At 36.0% G+C, this 13,631-nt stretch overlaps 1 protein-coding gene across 14 annotated transcripts in view; it reads right to left on the bottom strand.

The window, feature by feature from the left end:
- CEP112 (centrosomal protein 112) overlaps positions 1-13,631 on the bottom strand; it is a 481,908-nt gene that overhangs the window by 437,813 nt on the left and 30,464 nt on the right. For 11 of the 14 annotated variants that reach the window (XR_015244252.1, XR_015244253.1, XM_086687813.1 and 8 more), the window contains one exon: positions 1,678-1,771. The exons of 1 other annotated variant lie outside the window; for it this stretch is intronic. Coding sequence is in view for 11 of the 13 variants with exons in the window: in XM_086687813.1 (XP_086543939.1) it covers positions 1,678-1,771 (94 nt within the window). In the remaining 2 variants the exon portion in view is untranslated. Of the gene's footprint in view, positions 1-1,677; positions 1,772-3,678; positions 4,361-13,631 lie in introns of those variants that run through there. 2 more of the 14 variants (XM_086687824.1, XM_086687815.1) reach the window with 2 other exon arrangements.

The raw sequence follows: 13,631 nt of genomic DNA, 5'->3' as shown, positions 1-13,631 counted from the left end.
TTCTAAGTAATGACTGTTTACTATAGCTGCTTAGGGCTGCGAGTGCCTTCACAATATATTCATACAGTAACTAGATTTCAAAAAAAAAAAAAAAAAAACACATCAAAAGAATATTTTAAAAATTAATCCAGATTCTTCTCTTTAAGTTCTTTTACAAAAAGTTTTAATTGTGGTATACCACAGTAGCTTTAAAGGGGGGGGGGGGGGGAACACTTGAAAAGATGAATTATTTACAATCCTTAAAATTAGTTAACAGGGAATTTTGTGTTGATGTCCAAGAAGCTCTTTGTTCTTAAATTAATTCCCATTCATACACTGAATATAAAGAGAAATAAGCTTTGGATTCACAGCATGAGAACACAATTATGGCGAAATTCTACTTTTTTTAAAAATTAAAATTGCATGATTTTTTTTCCCTCTCATATAACTTATTACACATTTATCAAAGCAGATTAAAACTACAATTAACTGAGGACAGCCTAAAATCTGTGCCCAGAAATGGACAATAATCTGGGAGCTCTAGAAACTTAGAAAGGTAAATCTATTTAAAATAATAATGTATACATTACAGTACAGCCAAAAAATGCATTCTGAAGTTAAATTTGTTGGCAGAGCATTTCCACATTTTTAGAACACCTCATTACTAATAAATAAACCTACTTACCTATGATCATTTAAATTATCTGAAGTGATGAAAAATATACTAAAATGTTCTCCATATTTTATTGTCTCCAAATTTCTAATGAACAAAATGTTGAATTTATTTTATATACTATATTTAAACTCATTATTGTTTCGATTGTTGGCCCCCTGTTTCTTGTATGTTTTTCTCTGTGAACAAAAATGTCTTCAGAAAGACATAAAACACCTACCTGCCTTGTTTTATTGTGAATAAATGTAACGGTTCATAAAAAACCCGCAGATATTTAAAATGTGCTGCCCTGAAAGTATTCCCCAAAGTTCCAAACTATCACTGGAGAAAATGCAGTGAGTTAGGTTTAGAGCACAGCCACGCATCACACATGATCTCCTTGTTAAAAGTCATGTAACTCAAGACAAGCCAGAGTTACGCAAGAAAGGCCATAGTCAGCAGGCAAAATTCTTCTCTTTAGGAAGCTAACTGGAATGCTCTTTGCACCTTATTCAAACCAAAACTCTGTCAAGCAGTTAGATGTAAGAGGCGTTCACATTTCAGAATATAAACAGTTCACCTTCAGCAGAAAGGCAGTATCCCCCACTTAACTACAAATTAATCCCAGTTTCTTAACTCTGACCACTGGGTGGTCTCTCTCTCTCTCTCTCTCTCTCTCTCTCTCTCTCTCTCTCTCACACACACACACACACACACACACACACACGGAGTAAAAGGGAAAAGCGAAAAAAAAAAAAAAAAACAACTAAAAAAATGAAGTCTTCCAAAGTTATTCTCCAATGCACAAAAGCAACAATACACATGATATCTCAGAATCATCGAGAAACCACAAGGAGCACTGTGGAATTTACCAAACACACCATTTTCTTTGATATCAGGGTGTTCACCAAAACCTTCAGACTTCATTCAAACACCCACTGTTTTAAAGTAATTGTTAGAACTTTGACAAACATGAAACTAAAAATTTGTAGAGTTATTTTAAAGTAACAAACAAACAAACAAACAAAAGTAGAATCTGATCTTACACAACTCTTTGGGGTAATATTTTGTCCATCTTCTCTGGAGGTTGGACTCATAGAATGTGATCTTGTTTGGAGCTTCGCAGTGTATTGGTTCCTACTAATAGACCAAAATAATAACAATCAGAATGGGGGGAATACAGAGGACAAAGGGGGCATTTAAATCTGGGATTGCCAATTTTTTTCTTTTGGAAATAAGATGATTGTTTATATTTACCAATGATACTTGCATGGCAGAGAAAAAAGAAATGCAAATAACGACCATTTATTATTTCTCACATTTTATTTTTATTTAGATTTAAGTATAAATAAAACATCACCTAAATGCCACGTGCCTGCTCACAAACAAATGCTATTTTTAAGTGGGACTACAATAAACTAAATGTATTTAAATCTTTTCTCCTTCCTCCCCCTCTTCCAAGTATAGAATAAGAAAAAAAAAATGAAGCATATACTCTCAAAGAGGATAATCATTTTAAAAGGTTTGTAAGTTTTATTGGATTCATGCTGCACACCAAGATGAAGGCTTAAAATATATAAAATGAAAAAATTCTCATGTAGCTGAAAATTTGGATTAATTTGAAACTATGTCAGAAACTACAGATAAATCAGTCTTAAATTTAAAATACACCATGTTAATTCAGGTAAAATGTTATAAGTACAGTACAAATAGGAAAATAGTTTAAGCTTCCAAATGAATTTCAACAAAAAGACTTTCCTCCGATATAAAATATAGTATAAAATATTATACTCAATATTCTACTTTAGCCTGGAGTCTCTCATATATTTTTATTCAAGCTACTTCAATGAAAGTTTCATTATTAGGAATATCTATCCTCTGAACGGCTCCTTCAAGATACATGAAATGGAAACTAACCATTAAAGAAGGAATTAAAGTCACTAACTTTTAACCACAAGCCCTATCAGGATTCCCTTCACAAATATTGGTCCATTTTAGGTATATTCCCAAAGACAGAATTATAACTAAAAAAGACAAGATGACAATGAATGTGTTTTTTGGTAGTAACAATGAAAGAATAACGTTCCGTAGACAAGTCACTAAGTAATGTCAAATGTCTGAAAAAGCTGTTTTAAAGAGAGCTATTAATTTTTTACACCCCTACTCAATATCCCAGATATCCAAACACTTAAAAACTAATGAGAAAAATAGATAAAGCAATAGGCTGAGAATAATTTCATTAGCCCATGTGCTTTAGCTGATATAAACATTTAAAACTCAGGATGTGGGAAGAGGCAACCTGATACATCATACTAAGCAGTGGCCTGTTCTTCTTTAAGAATAGATTAAACAATCATAAAAAGAGCTATACTTAAAAATTGAAAAATGCTTAAATATTAAAAGAAATTCTCATAGAAAATATTAATAAAAAAAGAGGATGGAACCATTTATCTATTTATTACACAGGGTGCATACATAAAACAACATATCCTTTCAGTTCACTTGTAGCTGTCCTCTGTACCAATTTACCCTTTTTCCCTTCACAATAAATTTTCAAAATAAGTTACTAGGCCCATGTCCTAACCTGACGTATACTTGTCAATCAACTACAATCTGATTTCCACTCAACCTAAAAGTGCTGGACACTATCAACGATCTCCTAGTTGCTCAAGCAAATGAACTATCTGTCCTTACCCTAGTTGCTCTCACTAAACATTAGGAACAGTGTTTTCAAGATGTCACATCTACTGGCTCCCTAGAACCATTCTTCCCTGATTTTCATTTGATCCTTCAGAAATCTCCTTTATAATAACCTTCAGTAGCCTTTCCTTCCCTGCCTACCCCATGCATCTCAGAGTTCTGTGTCAAACCTTATTTATTTTCCCTTTTACATGCATTCCTTCTGGACAATCCAAACTGCTAATAAAACTGCTATTAGCTTTTCAAATAACAAGGAGCTTGGATTACCAAGTTTGTATCTCCAGCCCAAATTGCTCTTTCTCAGCCTCAAACCCTATTACAAGTACAAATTGAAAAGCCCTACTTACAATTCAATGTGTCCAAAACTAAATTCATTATATTGTCCCTAAAACATGCTCCAGTTCAGGCCAAGGAAAGCAGAGGCGTTGCTGAAGCCAGCTTCTGGTGAAGGCAGCTGAGACGACTAAAGAAGGAGGCCATATCATTGCTAAGATCTGGCAGGCACAAGAGACACAGGGCGTTAGGCACAGAAGTTTCGTTTCTTGCCACTGAGACTGTCTCCTACTGGAAACACCATTAACTGAAACTCAAAGTAGATAGAAAGCTCGAATTCACAGTGACGGGGCTGGAGGTCAGGGTGACAGGGGAACAGAGGGTAGGGGACAAAGCTCAGCCCTGTAAGCCTCTTTAGGAAGAATAGCAATAGATGTCTACCATGCAGACTAGCTCGTAGACAGCCTACAATTGGGACCTGGGACATGATTACAGGAGCTCATGCTTATGCTACTTGCGCCATTTAGAAGAGAACTGTGGCTTGATCAATTTCAGGGTGCTGAAACCAACACAGAAAGAAAAGCTTCCGCACGTTAGTAAGACCCAGGCATGCCCATGCCTTTTTACTCCGTGGAAGGAGTAAAACTGTAGGAAAAATAAATTCTTCCCTTTCACTTTTTCCTAAAGCTGTAGTATTTTGACAAGAACCCAGAACCACTCTCTCAGCATAATGTGTGATTCCAAATACTAGAGAAACAAAGACTTGTCTCCTTAAAGATAAAGAGATAAGACACAAGATACGTAAGATTTACACCTAAAGGAAGACCAATCAAATGTCTTCCTGCAAAACTTATTATGTATATGTAAAGGGAAACTTCTAAATGTAATTTTTTTAAGTAGGCTTCATACCCTGCATGGAGCCCCATTCTGCACTTGAACTCACAACTCTGAGATCAAGACCTGAACTGAGATCAAGAGTCGGATGCTCAACTGACTGAGTCACCCAGGTGCCCCTAAATGTAATTTTGTGTTTCCAATGTCATTCAAGTGGATATTTCAGATGTAAAAAGGAAATGAACAATCTGTGGTCATAAAAATGTGCTTACAAATAAAAAACATGATTACCAAATTTTAAAATCATAATGGAAGAAGAGACTAACACATTAAATATAGTATAAAATCAAATCAGCAAATTATAAAATTAGTTCAAGAAATATTCAGATAACACGAAGGAAAACATAAAGGGATGATTACAATAAGTGAAAATGCAAGAGATAAGGTAGAAAGATTCATAATCTCTGACATCGAAATAATAGGAATTCCAGAAGGAGCAAATAAAACGGAAACTCAGGATAGTTATTAAAAGAAATAGTAGGGACAGTGCCAGTCAAGACTACATCAAAGAACCTAAAAGAAGAACTTACGGTATCACTTTTAGATAGAACAAAAATGTGATGCCATGAAAAGGATGAAAACTGAAGGTCTGCCAGGCTCTGGTTCCACAAACAACTAGAGACAGCAGCAAGTGTGACTCTGGAGAAGTAGAAAGCAATCAAAGTTCCCCTAAGTAGAGGAAGAAAGTCAAACCTGCCAGGGGCACCTGGGTGGCTCAGTCGGTTGAGCGTCTGACTTCAGCTCAGGTCACGATCTCGCGGTCTGTGAGTTCGAGCCCGGCGTCCAGCTCTGTGCTGACAGCTCAGAGCCTGGAGCCTGCTTCCAATTCTGTGTCTCCCTCTGTCTCTGCCCCCTCCCCCGCTCATGCTCTGTCTCTCTCTCTCTCTCTCTCTCTCTCTCTCTCTCTCTCTCTCTCTCTAAGCATTAAAAAGAAAGTCAAACCTGCCAAGAGGAAGCTGAAAATCAGTGCTGGTTCTGAAAGCGATGGCTTATAAAACGATGTATGCCTAGTAGAGGTAAAGGACACAGCCACGGCCTCAAAACTAAGCAATCAGACCAGTTCCAGGTGAGAGGGACAGAGTTCAAAATGAACAGAGAGACATTTGATTCTCCAAATTCCCACAAACAGGAGGCAGGCTGGGAAAACTACTACCCTTAAAGCAAATCATTCCTTCTGGTAAAAAAAAAAAAAAAAAAAAAAAAAAAAAGATAATTCAGAGGGAAAAGCGAAGAGCCCCAGGAACAGAGCGAAGAGCCATGAAGAACACTCCCGGGGAAGGAGCATTAAACCCTAATCAAGATACAGGCAATAAATGCCTGGCTAGATTTCAGAATTGCCAGAGAATTGCCATCACTCCTTCTCTCATTCCGCGTCTCCGAATGGGAATTCTCCAGGCCCTCTATCACCACCGTGGGTTGGCTGTATGGCTGGCAGGGGGACAGAACGTCACTCTTTTCGTCCACAGGTGTTTAGATTGGAAGAAGCCGCACCAAGGAAGCCTCAGCTACACCTGCATGTGATTTTTATTACGTGCGTTGAGGTACAATTTATGGACAATAAAACTGGATCCACTTAAAACATAGAGTTTGAGGACTTTTGACAAATACCTGTATAACCACCACAATAAAGACACGGATTCCCATCACACCCAAAAGTTCTCCCAAGCTCCTTTGTTAATCGATCTATTCCCTCCTGCAAACCCAGACAACCTCCATTTAGTAGAATCTCATGTATATGGAATCAAACAGTGTGTACATTTTTATGTCTGGCTTCTCTCACTGAGGAAAATGTTTTTCAGATTCAGCCATATTGTTACGTGTATTCAAAGTTCGTTTTCGTTTATTGATTAGTGGTATTCCATTATATGAACGAACCATAATTTGTGTATTTATTCATGTGCTGATGCACATCTAGATGGTCTCCACATTTCAGATACTATGAATAAAGCTGCTATGAACACTCTAGTTCAAGTGTTTATGTGGAATAAGTTTTCCTTTCTCTTGACTAAACGTCTAGGAATAGAACTGTGGGGTCACATGGTATGGTATCTTAAACTTTCTAAGAAACTTTCTAAGATCCGGATCCCTGATCCAGAATGCCGCTGACCATCTTTTCAAGTATATACATTAGCCACTCATATGCTTTCTTTTGTCTGTAAAATCTTTTGCACGCTGGTTGGGTTGTCCACTTTTCCTTGAATTCTAAGAGTTCTTCACATATTCTAGACACAAGTTCTGTGTCAGATTATATGTATTTAGAATATTTTCTCTCGTTTTGTGCCTTGCCAGGTGAGTTTCCAAATGGTGTTTTTCAAAGAAAGAAAGTTTCAATTTTGGTAGTCCAGTTTATAACTTATTTCTTCATTGTTTGTGTCTTTTTATGTCCTATTTTAGAAATCTTTGCCTACTCCTAGGTCACAATGATTTTCGGTTTTTTCTAAAAGTTCTCTAGTGTTTAGCATTTTCATTTAAGTCTAAAACCCATTTGATTTTTCTCCCATGTGGATATGCAGTTGTTCCCCCCATAATTTGATTTAATTCCTTTCTTCGTTTAATTCCATTGTCATCTTTGTGGAAAATCAATGGATTTTCAATCGGTATGTGCAGATGTATTTCTAGAACTGGTTCAAATTCTAGAATATGTTCTAATCTCTGGCTTTATCCATCCTTTCCCAACACTGCTATCTTTATTACTGTAGCTTTAATTCTAAAAATTAGGAACGTTAAGTCCTCTTTTTTTTCTTTCTTTATAATTGCTTTGGTTTCTCATGGATAACTTAAATCAAGCAGAGGAAGTTCCCCTCCATTCCTAATTCGCTGAGGGTTTTTATCATGGTTGGTTTTCGCATTTTTGTTAAATGCTTTTTCTGCATCTACTGAGATGATGACATGATTTTTCCTTCTTAAAATACATAGATTTCCAAGTGCCAAAACCCCTCATGTTCCTGGGATTAAACCTCATACATTCATGATATAATATCCTTTTTATCCTTTTTCTGGATACAATTTGCTAATTCAGAGTGTTTAAATCTATGTTCATGAGGGAATACTGGTATGCAGTTTTATGTTCTTATGATGTCTTTGTCTTCTTTTGGAAACAAAGTGATACTGACTTAACAAAATCAGTTGGGAAGCAGTCCCTCTTTCTATTTCCTGAAAAAATTTCATGCAGGATGATATTTCTTCCATAAAAGCCTGATAAAATTCACCAACAAAGCCATCTGGGCCTGGAGATTTCTTTGTGGGAAGGTGGTTAATTATGAATTAAGTTTCCTTGGTAGATAATAGGGCGACTCAAATTTCCCATTTCTTCTTGAGTCAGTATTAGTTTTGTGTCTTTCAGGGAATGTGTCTACTTCATTCAAGTTTTCAGTGGTAGAAGGTGGTTTATATTATTCTCATTATATTCTTTTTTTTTTTTTTTTAGAAGGAGTTGACCTGCTACTAATCTCATTATATTCTTAATGTGTACAGGATCCATATGGAGTCTCCTTTTCATTCCTGATACTGTTATTTTGTGTTTTCTCTTAATTTTTTGTTATTTTTAATTGTGGCAAAATACATGTAACATAAAATTTACTGTCTCAACCAATTTTTTTTTGAGAGAGAGAGGCAGAGCAGGGGAGGGGCAGAGAGAGAGAGAGAGAGAAAGAAAGAATCCCAAGCAGGCTCTGTACTCAGTGCAGAACCCAAGTGGGGCTCGATGCCATGTCCCTGAGATCATATCCCGAGCCAAAATCAAGAGCTGGACAAGAGCCCAGCCAACTGGGCCGCCCAGCCAACTGGGCCGCCCAGCCACCCCAGGGATCTTAATAATTTTTAAGCATACAGTTCAGTAGCATTAAGTCCGCTCACATTGTTGTGCACCCATCACTACCATCCATCTCTACAACGTTTTCATCTTCCCAAACTGAAACTCTGTACTCACTAAACAATACCCCATTCCCCGCTCCCTGTAGCCATTAGCAAACACCATTTTACTTTCTGCCTCTACGAATCAGACTACTTTAGGTACCTCGCAAAAGTGCGAACATACAGTATTTGTCTTTTTTGTCACTAGCTTATTTCCCTTAGCATATCTTCAAGTTTCATCCATGTTGTAACAGAATTTCCTTCCTTTTCAAGGCTCATTCATATTCCACTGTATGTATATACTGCAGTTTGTTTCCATCCATCCACTGATGAAGACGTGGAATTCTTCCACCTTTTGGCTAGTGCAACTAATGATACCATGAACATGTCAAGTCCTGTTTTCAATTCTTTTGTATAAATACCCAGAAGAGGAATTGGTAGATCAGATGGTAACTATTTCTAGTTTATGTGAGGAGCTGCCATACTATTTTCCACAGTAGTTACCCCATTTTGCATTCCCACCAAGAGTGCTCAAGGGTCCCAATTTCTCCACATCCTTGCTAACATTTAATTTGTTTGTTTGTTTATAGTAGCCATGCTAATAGGTGTGAGGTGGTATCTCATTATGGTTTGTTGGAGAGAGAGAGAGAGAGAGAGAATCACAAGCAGACTCCACACTCAGAGCAGAGTCCGACACAGGGATTGATCCCATGACCATGAGGTTATGACCTAGTCAAAGAAATCAAGAGTCAGACACTCAACCAACTGAGCCACCCAGGTGCCCCTCTCATTATGGTTTTGATTGGCATTTCCAAAATGATTATTATGATTATTGACGTTGAGCATCTTTTCATGTGTTTACTGGCCATTTGTAAATCTTCTTTGGAGAAATGTCTATTCAAGTTTTTTTGCCCATTTTTTGACCGAGTTGTTATTTCATTGTTGTCATTGAGTTGTAGAAGTTTCTTACATATTCTGAATATTAACTGTTTTTCAGATGTATGATTTGCAAATACTTTCTCCCACTGCATAGGTTGTCTCGTCATTCTTTTGACTGCATCCTTTGATAGACACAAATTTTCCATTTTGATATAACTCAATTCATCATCTTTTTTCTTTTGTTGTCTGTGCTTTTGGTGTCATATCCAGTAAGTCATTGTCAAATCCACGGTCATGACGCTTTTCCCCTATATTTTCAACTAAGAGCTTTATAGTTGTAGCTCTTATGTTTAGGTCTTTGATCCATTTTGAGTTAATTTTTATATATAGTGTAAGGTAAAAGTCCAACTTCATTCTTTTGCATGTGTTTTGCATCCAGTTTTCCCAGCACAATTTGTTGAAAAAAAAAATTGTCCTTTTCCTATTGAGTGGTCTTGGCACCTTGTCAAAAAATAATTTGGTCATATATGTAAGAGTTTATTTCTGGGGTCTCTATTCTACTCTATTATTCTATATATGTCTGTCTTTATGCCAATACCACACTATTTTGATTACTGTGGCTTTGCAATAAATTTTGAAATTAGGAAGTATGAGTATTCCAGTTTTGTTCTTTTCCAAGACTGTTTTGGCCATTCATTGTCCCTTGAGATTCCATACAAATTTTACAACGTATTTTTGTATTTCTGAAAACAAACACAAACAAACAGAAAAACATGCCACTGGAATCTTGATAGGTACTGCATGGGATCCATTTATCACTTTGAGTAGTATTGACCATATCTTAACATGTTAAGTCTTCCATGAACACTAGGATGTGTTTCCATTTACTAGTGTCTTCTTTAACTTCGTAGTTTTTCAGTATACAAGGCTTTTGCCTCCTTGATTAAGTTTATTCCTAAGTATTTTATCCTTTTTGATGCTACTGTAAATGGAATTATTTTCTTAATTTGTCAGATTGTTTACTGTCAGGATATAAAAAAATGAAACTGATTTTTGTGTGTTGGTTTTTTATCCTGATGCTTTGTTGAATTTATTAGTTCTAACAGTTTTGTATGGAATACATACATATTCTATGTATATTTTATGTACATATTCTATGTATAAGATCATGTCATCTGTGAACAGAGATGATTTTACTTCTTCCTTTCCGATTTGGATGCCTTTTATTTCTTTTTCTTGCCTAATCGCTCTGGCGATTAGAAAGTCTTTGTCTTTCTCCATTAAGTATGATGTTAGTGATCAGTTTTTCATATACGGCCTATTATTTTGAAATAGCTTCCTTCTATTCCTAGTTTATTAAGTATTTTTATCATGAAAGGGTATTAAATTTTGTCCGATGCTTTTTCTGCATCATTTGAGATGATCATGTGGCTTTTTCAATCATTCTGTTAATGCAGTGTACTATACTGAGTTTCATATGCTGAATTCTCATTGCATTCCAGGAATATCCCACTTGGTCATGGTGTATAATCTTTTTAATGTGCTGCTGAATTCTGTTTGCTAGTTGTTGTTTCTTTTCTTTGCTGGTTTTGTTTTGTTGGGGTTTTTTTGGTTTTTTTTGAAGATTTTTACATAAATATTCATCAGGGAAACTGGTCGGTAGTTTTCCAGTAGTGTCTTTGTCTGGCTTTGGTATCAGGGTAATGCTGACCTCATGCGATGAATTTGAAAGTGCTTCCTCTTTTTCAATTTTTGGAAGAGTCTGAGGAGGATTGGTGTTAAATATTCTTTGGATGCTCAGTAGAATTCACCCATGAAGCCATCTGGTCCTAGGCTTTTCTTTGTTGGGAGCTTTTTGAATATTCCTTTAATAACCTTACCAGTTACAGGTCTTTTCAGATTTTATTTCTTCATGATTCAGTCTTGGTAGACTGTTTCTAGTAATTTGTCCATTTCATCTGGTTTATCCAATTTGTCGGCATACATCTACTCATCATACCTATAATCCTTTTAATTTCTGTAAAATCAGTTGTAATACTCCCCCCTTTCTTTTCTCATTTCAGTTGAGTCTTCTTTCTTTTTAAGCAATTCAGCTAAAGGTTTTCCAATTTTGTTGATTTTTTTCTGAATAAAACAACTCTTGGTTTCATTTTTTTCTAATATTTTTTCATTCTCCATTTTGTTTATTTCTGCTCTAGTTTTTATTATTTCCTTTCTTCTGCTATCTTTGGAGTTTGTTCTTCTTTTTCTAGTTCCTTAAGATGTAAACTTAGGTTGTCCATGTGAGATCTTTATTCTTTTTTAATGCAAGCTTTTACAACCTTAAGTCTCCCTCTTACTGCTTTCACAGAATCTCCTAAGTTTTGGTACATTGTGTTTTCATTTCCATTTATCTCAAGATATTTTCTAATATCCCTTTTGATTTCTTCTTTGACTCACTGCTTGCTTAGAGTGAGTTATTTAATTCCACACATTTGTGAATTTTCCAGTTTCACTATTAACTTCTAGTTTCCCTATATTTTGCTCAGAAAAAAAATACTCTGTGTGATTTCAATTTTTAAAATGTTATTAAGACTCTTTTGTGGCCTATCACATGATTTACCCTGGAGAATATTCCACGTGTACTTGAAACTATTCCATGTGTACTTGTGTTGGGTGGAATGCTTTGTATATGTCTGTTTGGTCCAATTGGTCTATATAGTACTGTTCAAACCTTCTATTTCTTTATTGATCTTCTGATTGTTCTATCCATTGTTGAATGTGGGAATGCGGGGTACTAAAGTTTCTTACTATTACTCTAGAGCGATTTCTCCCTTCAGTTCTGCCAATGTTGGTCTCATAGATTTAGGACTTCTGATGTTTGGTGCATGTATTTTATAATTGTATCTTCTTGGTGAATTGACCCTGTTATCATAATACATGTCCTTCTATTTCACAGCTGTTTTTTACTTAAAGTCCATTTTGTATGATATACAGTCACCTCTGCTCTCCTTCGGTTTCTCTTTACATGAAATATCTTTTTCTGTTCTTTCACTTTCAACCTGTGTGTGGGTGTGTGTGTCCTTAGATCTAAAGTGAGTCTCCTGTAAACAGCATATAGTTGAATACTGGCATTTTTTATACATTCTGCTAAGCCATGACTTTTCATTGTGGAGTTTAATCCATTTACACTTAAAGTGCAATGGATTAGTGATAGACAAAGACTTACTATGACATTTTGTTATCTTCTGTATGTCTTATAGGTTATTTGTCTCTCACTTCCTCCCTGCCTGCCTTTTTATTTAGTTGACGTTTTGTAATGACATGTTTTGATTCCCTTCTCATAGCCTTTTGTGTGTATTTTCTTTGTGGTTACCGTGAGGATTAGAAAAAAAAATTTTTAATCCTAAAGTTACAACAATATATTTTAAACTTCAACTACATACAAAAACTCTACTCCTTTATAGCTCCACGCCTCTCCCCACAAGTTTATGTTGCTGATACTGCATACCCATTAACGTATATTTATAATTATTTTACACGTCTTTCTACTCCTATAAAAAATAAAAATGGAATTATATATATAGATTTTTTTTTTTAATGTTCATTTATTTTGACAGAGAGAGAAACAGAGCATAAGCAGTGGAGGGGCAGAGAGAGAGGGAGACACAGAATCCAAAGCAGGCTCCAGGCTCTGAGCTGTCAGCACAGCTGACGTGGGTCTCAAACTCACAGACTGCGAGACCATGACCTGAGCTGCAGTCGGACGCTCAACAGACTGAGCCACCCAGGCACCCCTAAAAATGGAATTATAAACCGAAAGGAAAATTCTACAGGTTTTTATATTTGTCCATATATTTCTTTTTATTTGATAAGTCTGACCAGAATTTATCAATTTTATTTAGCTTTTCAAAAAAAATCAATCCTTGGTTCATTGATTTTTCTCTACTATTCTCTGTTCCATTGATTTCCACTCATCTATTTTATTTCCTTCATTCCACTGACATTGGGTCCACTTAGCTCTTACTCTTCCAGCTTCAAAAGGGGGAAGCTATGATCACTGATTTCAGATATCTCTTCTTTTCTGATATAAGTATTAAAAACTCTAAATCTCCCTTTAAGCACTGCCTTGGCTGCACTTCATAAAGTTTTATGTATTGTATTTTCCTTATCATTTGTTTGAAAATATTTTCTAAACTCCCTTGTGATTTCTTTCTTCACCAATGGGTATAACTGATTTTTGGAGGGCACCTGACTGGCTCTTGTCGGAGAGTGAAGTGTCGGAGAGACTCTTGATCTTGGGGTTATGAATTCAAACCCCACATTGGGTGTGGAGATTACTTAAAAATAAAATCTTAAATGGGGCACCTGGGTGGCTCAGCCAGTTGTCCAACTCTTGATTTCCATCCAGGTCATGATCTCA

The sequence above is a fragment of the Puma concolor genome, chromosome E1 (genome assembly GCF_028749965.1).
Source record: "Puma concolor isolate L17-30 chromosome E1, mPumCon1.1.hap2, whole genome shotgun sequence".
NCBI classification, from domain to species: domain Eukaryota; kingdom Metazoa; phylum Chordata; class Mammalia; order Carnivora; family Felidae; genus Puma; species Puma concolor.
The sequence above is the reverse complement of the archived record's forward strand: the minus strand, read 5'-3'. Positions and strand labels throughout refer to the sequence as shown.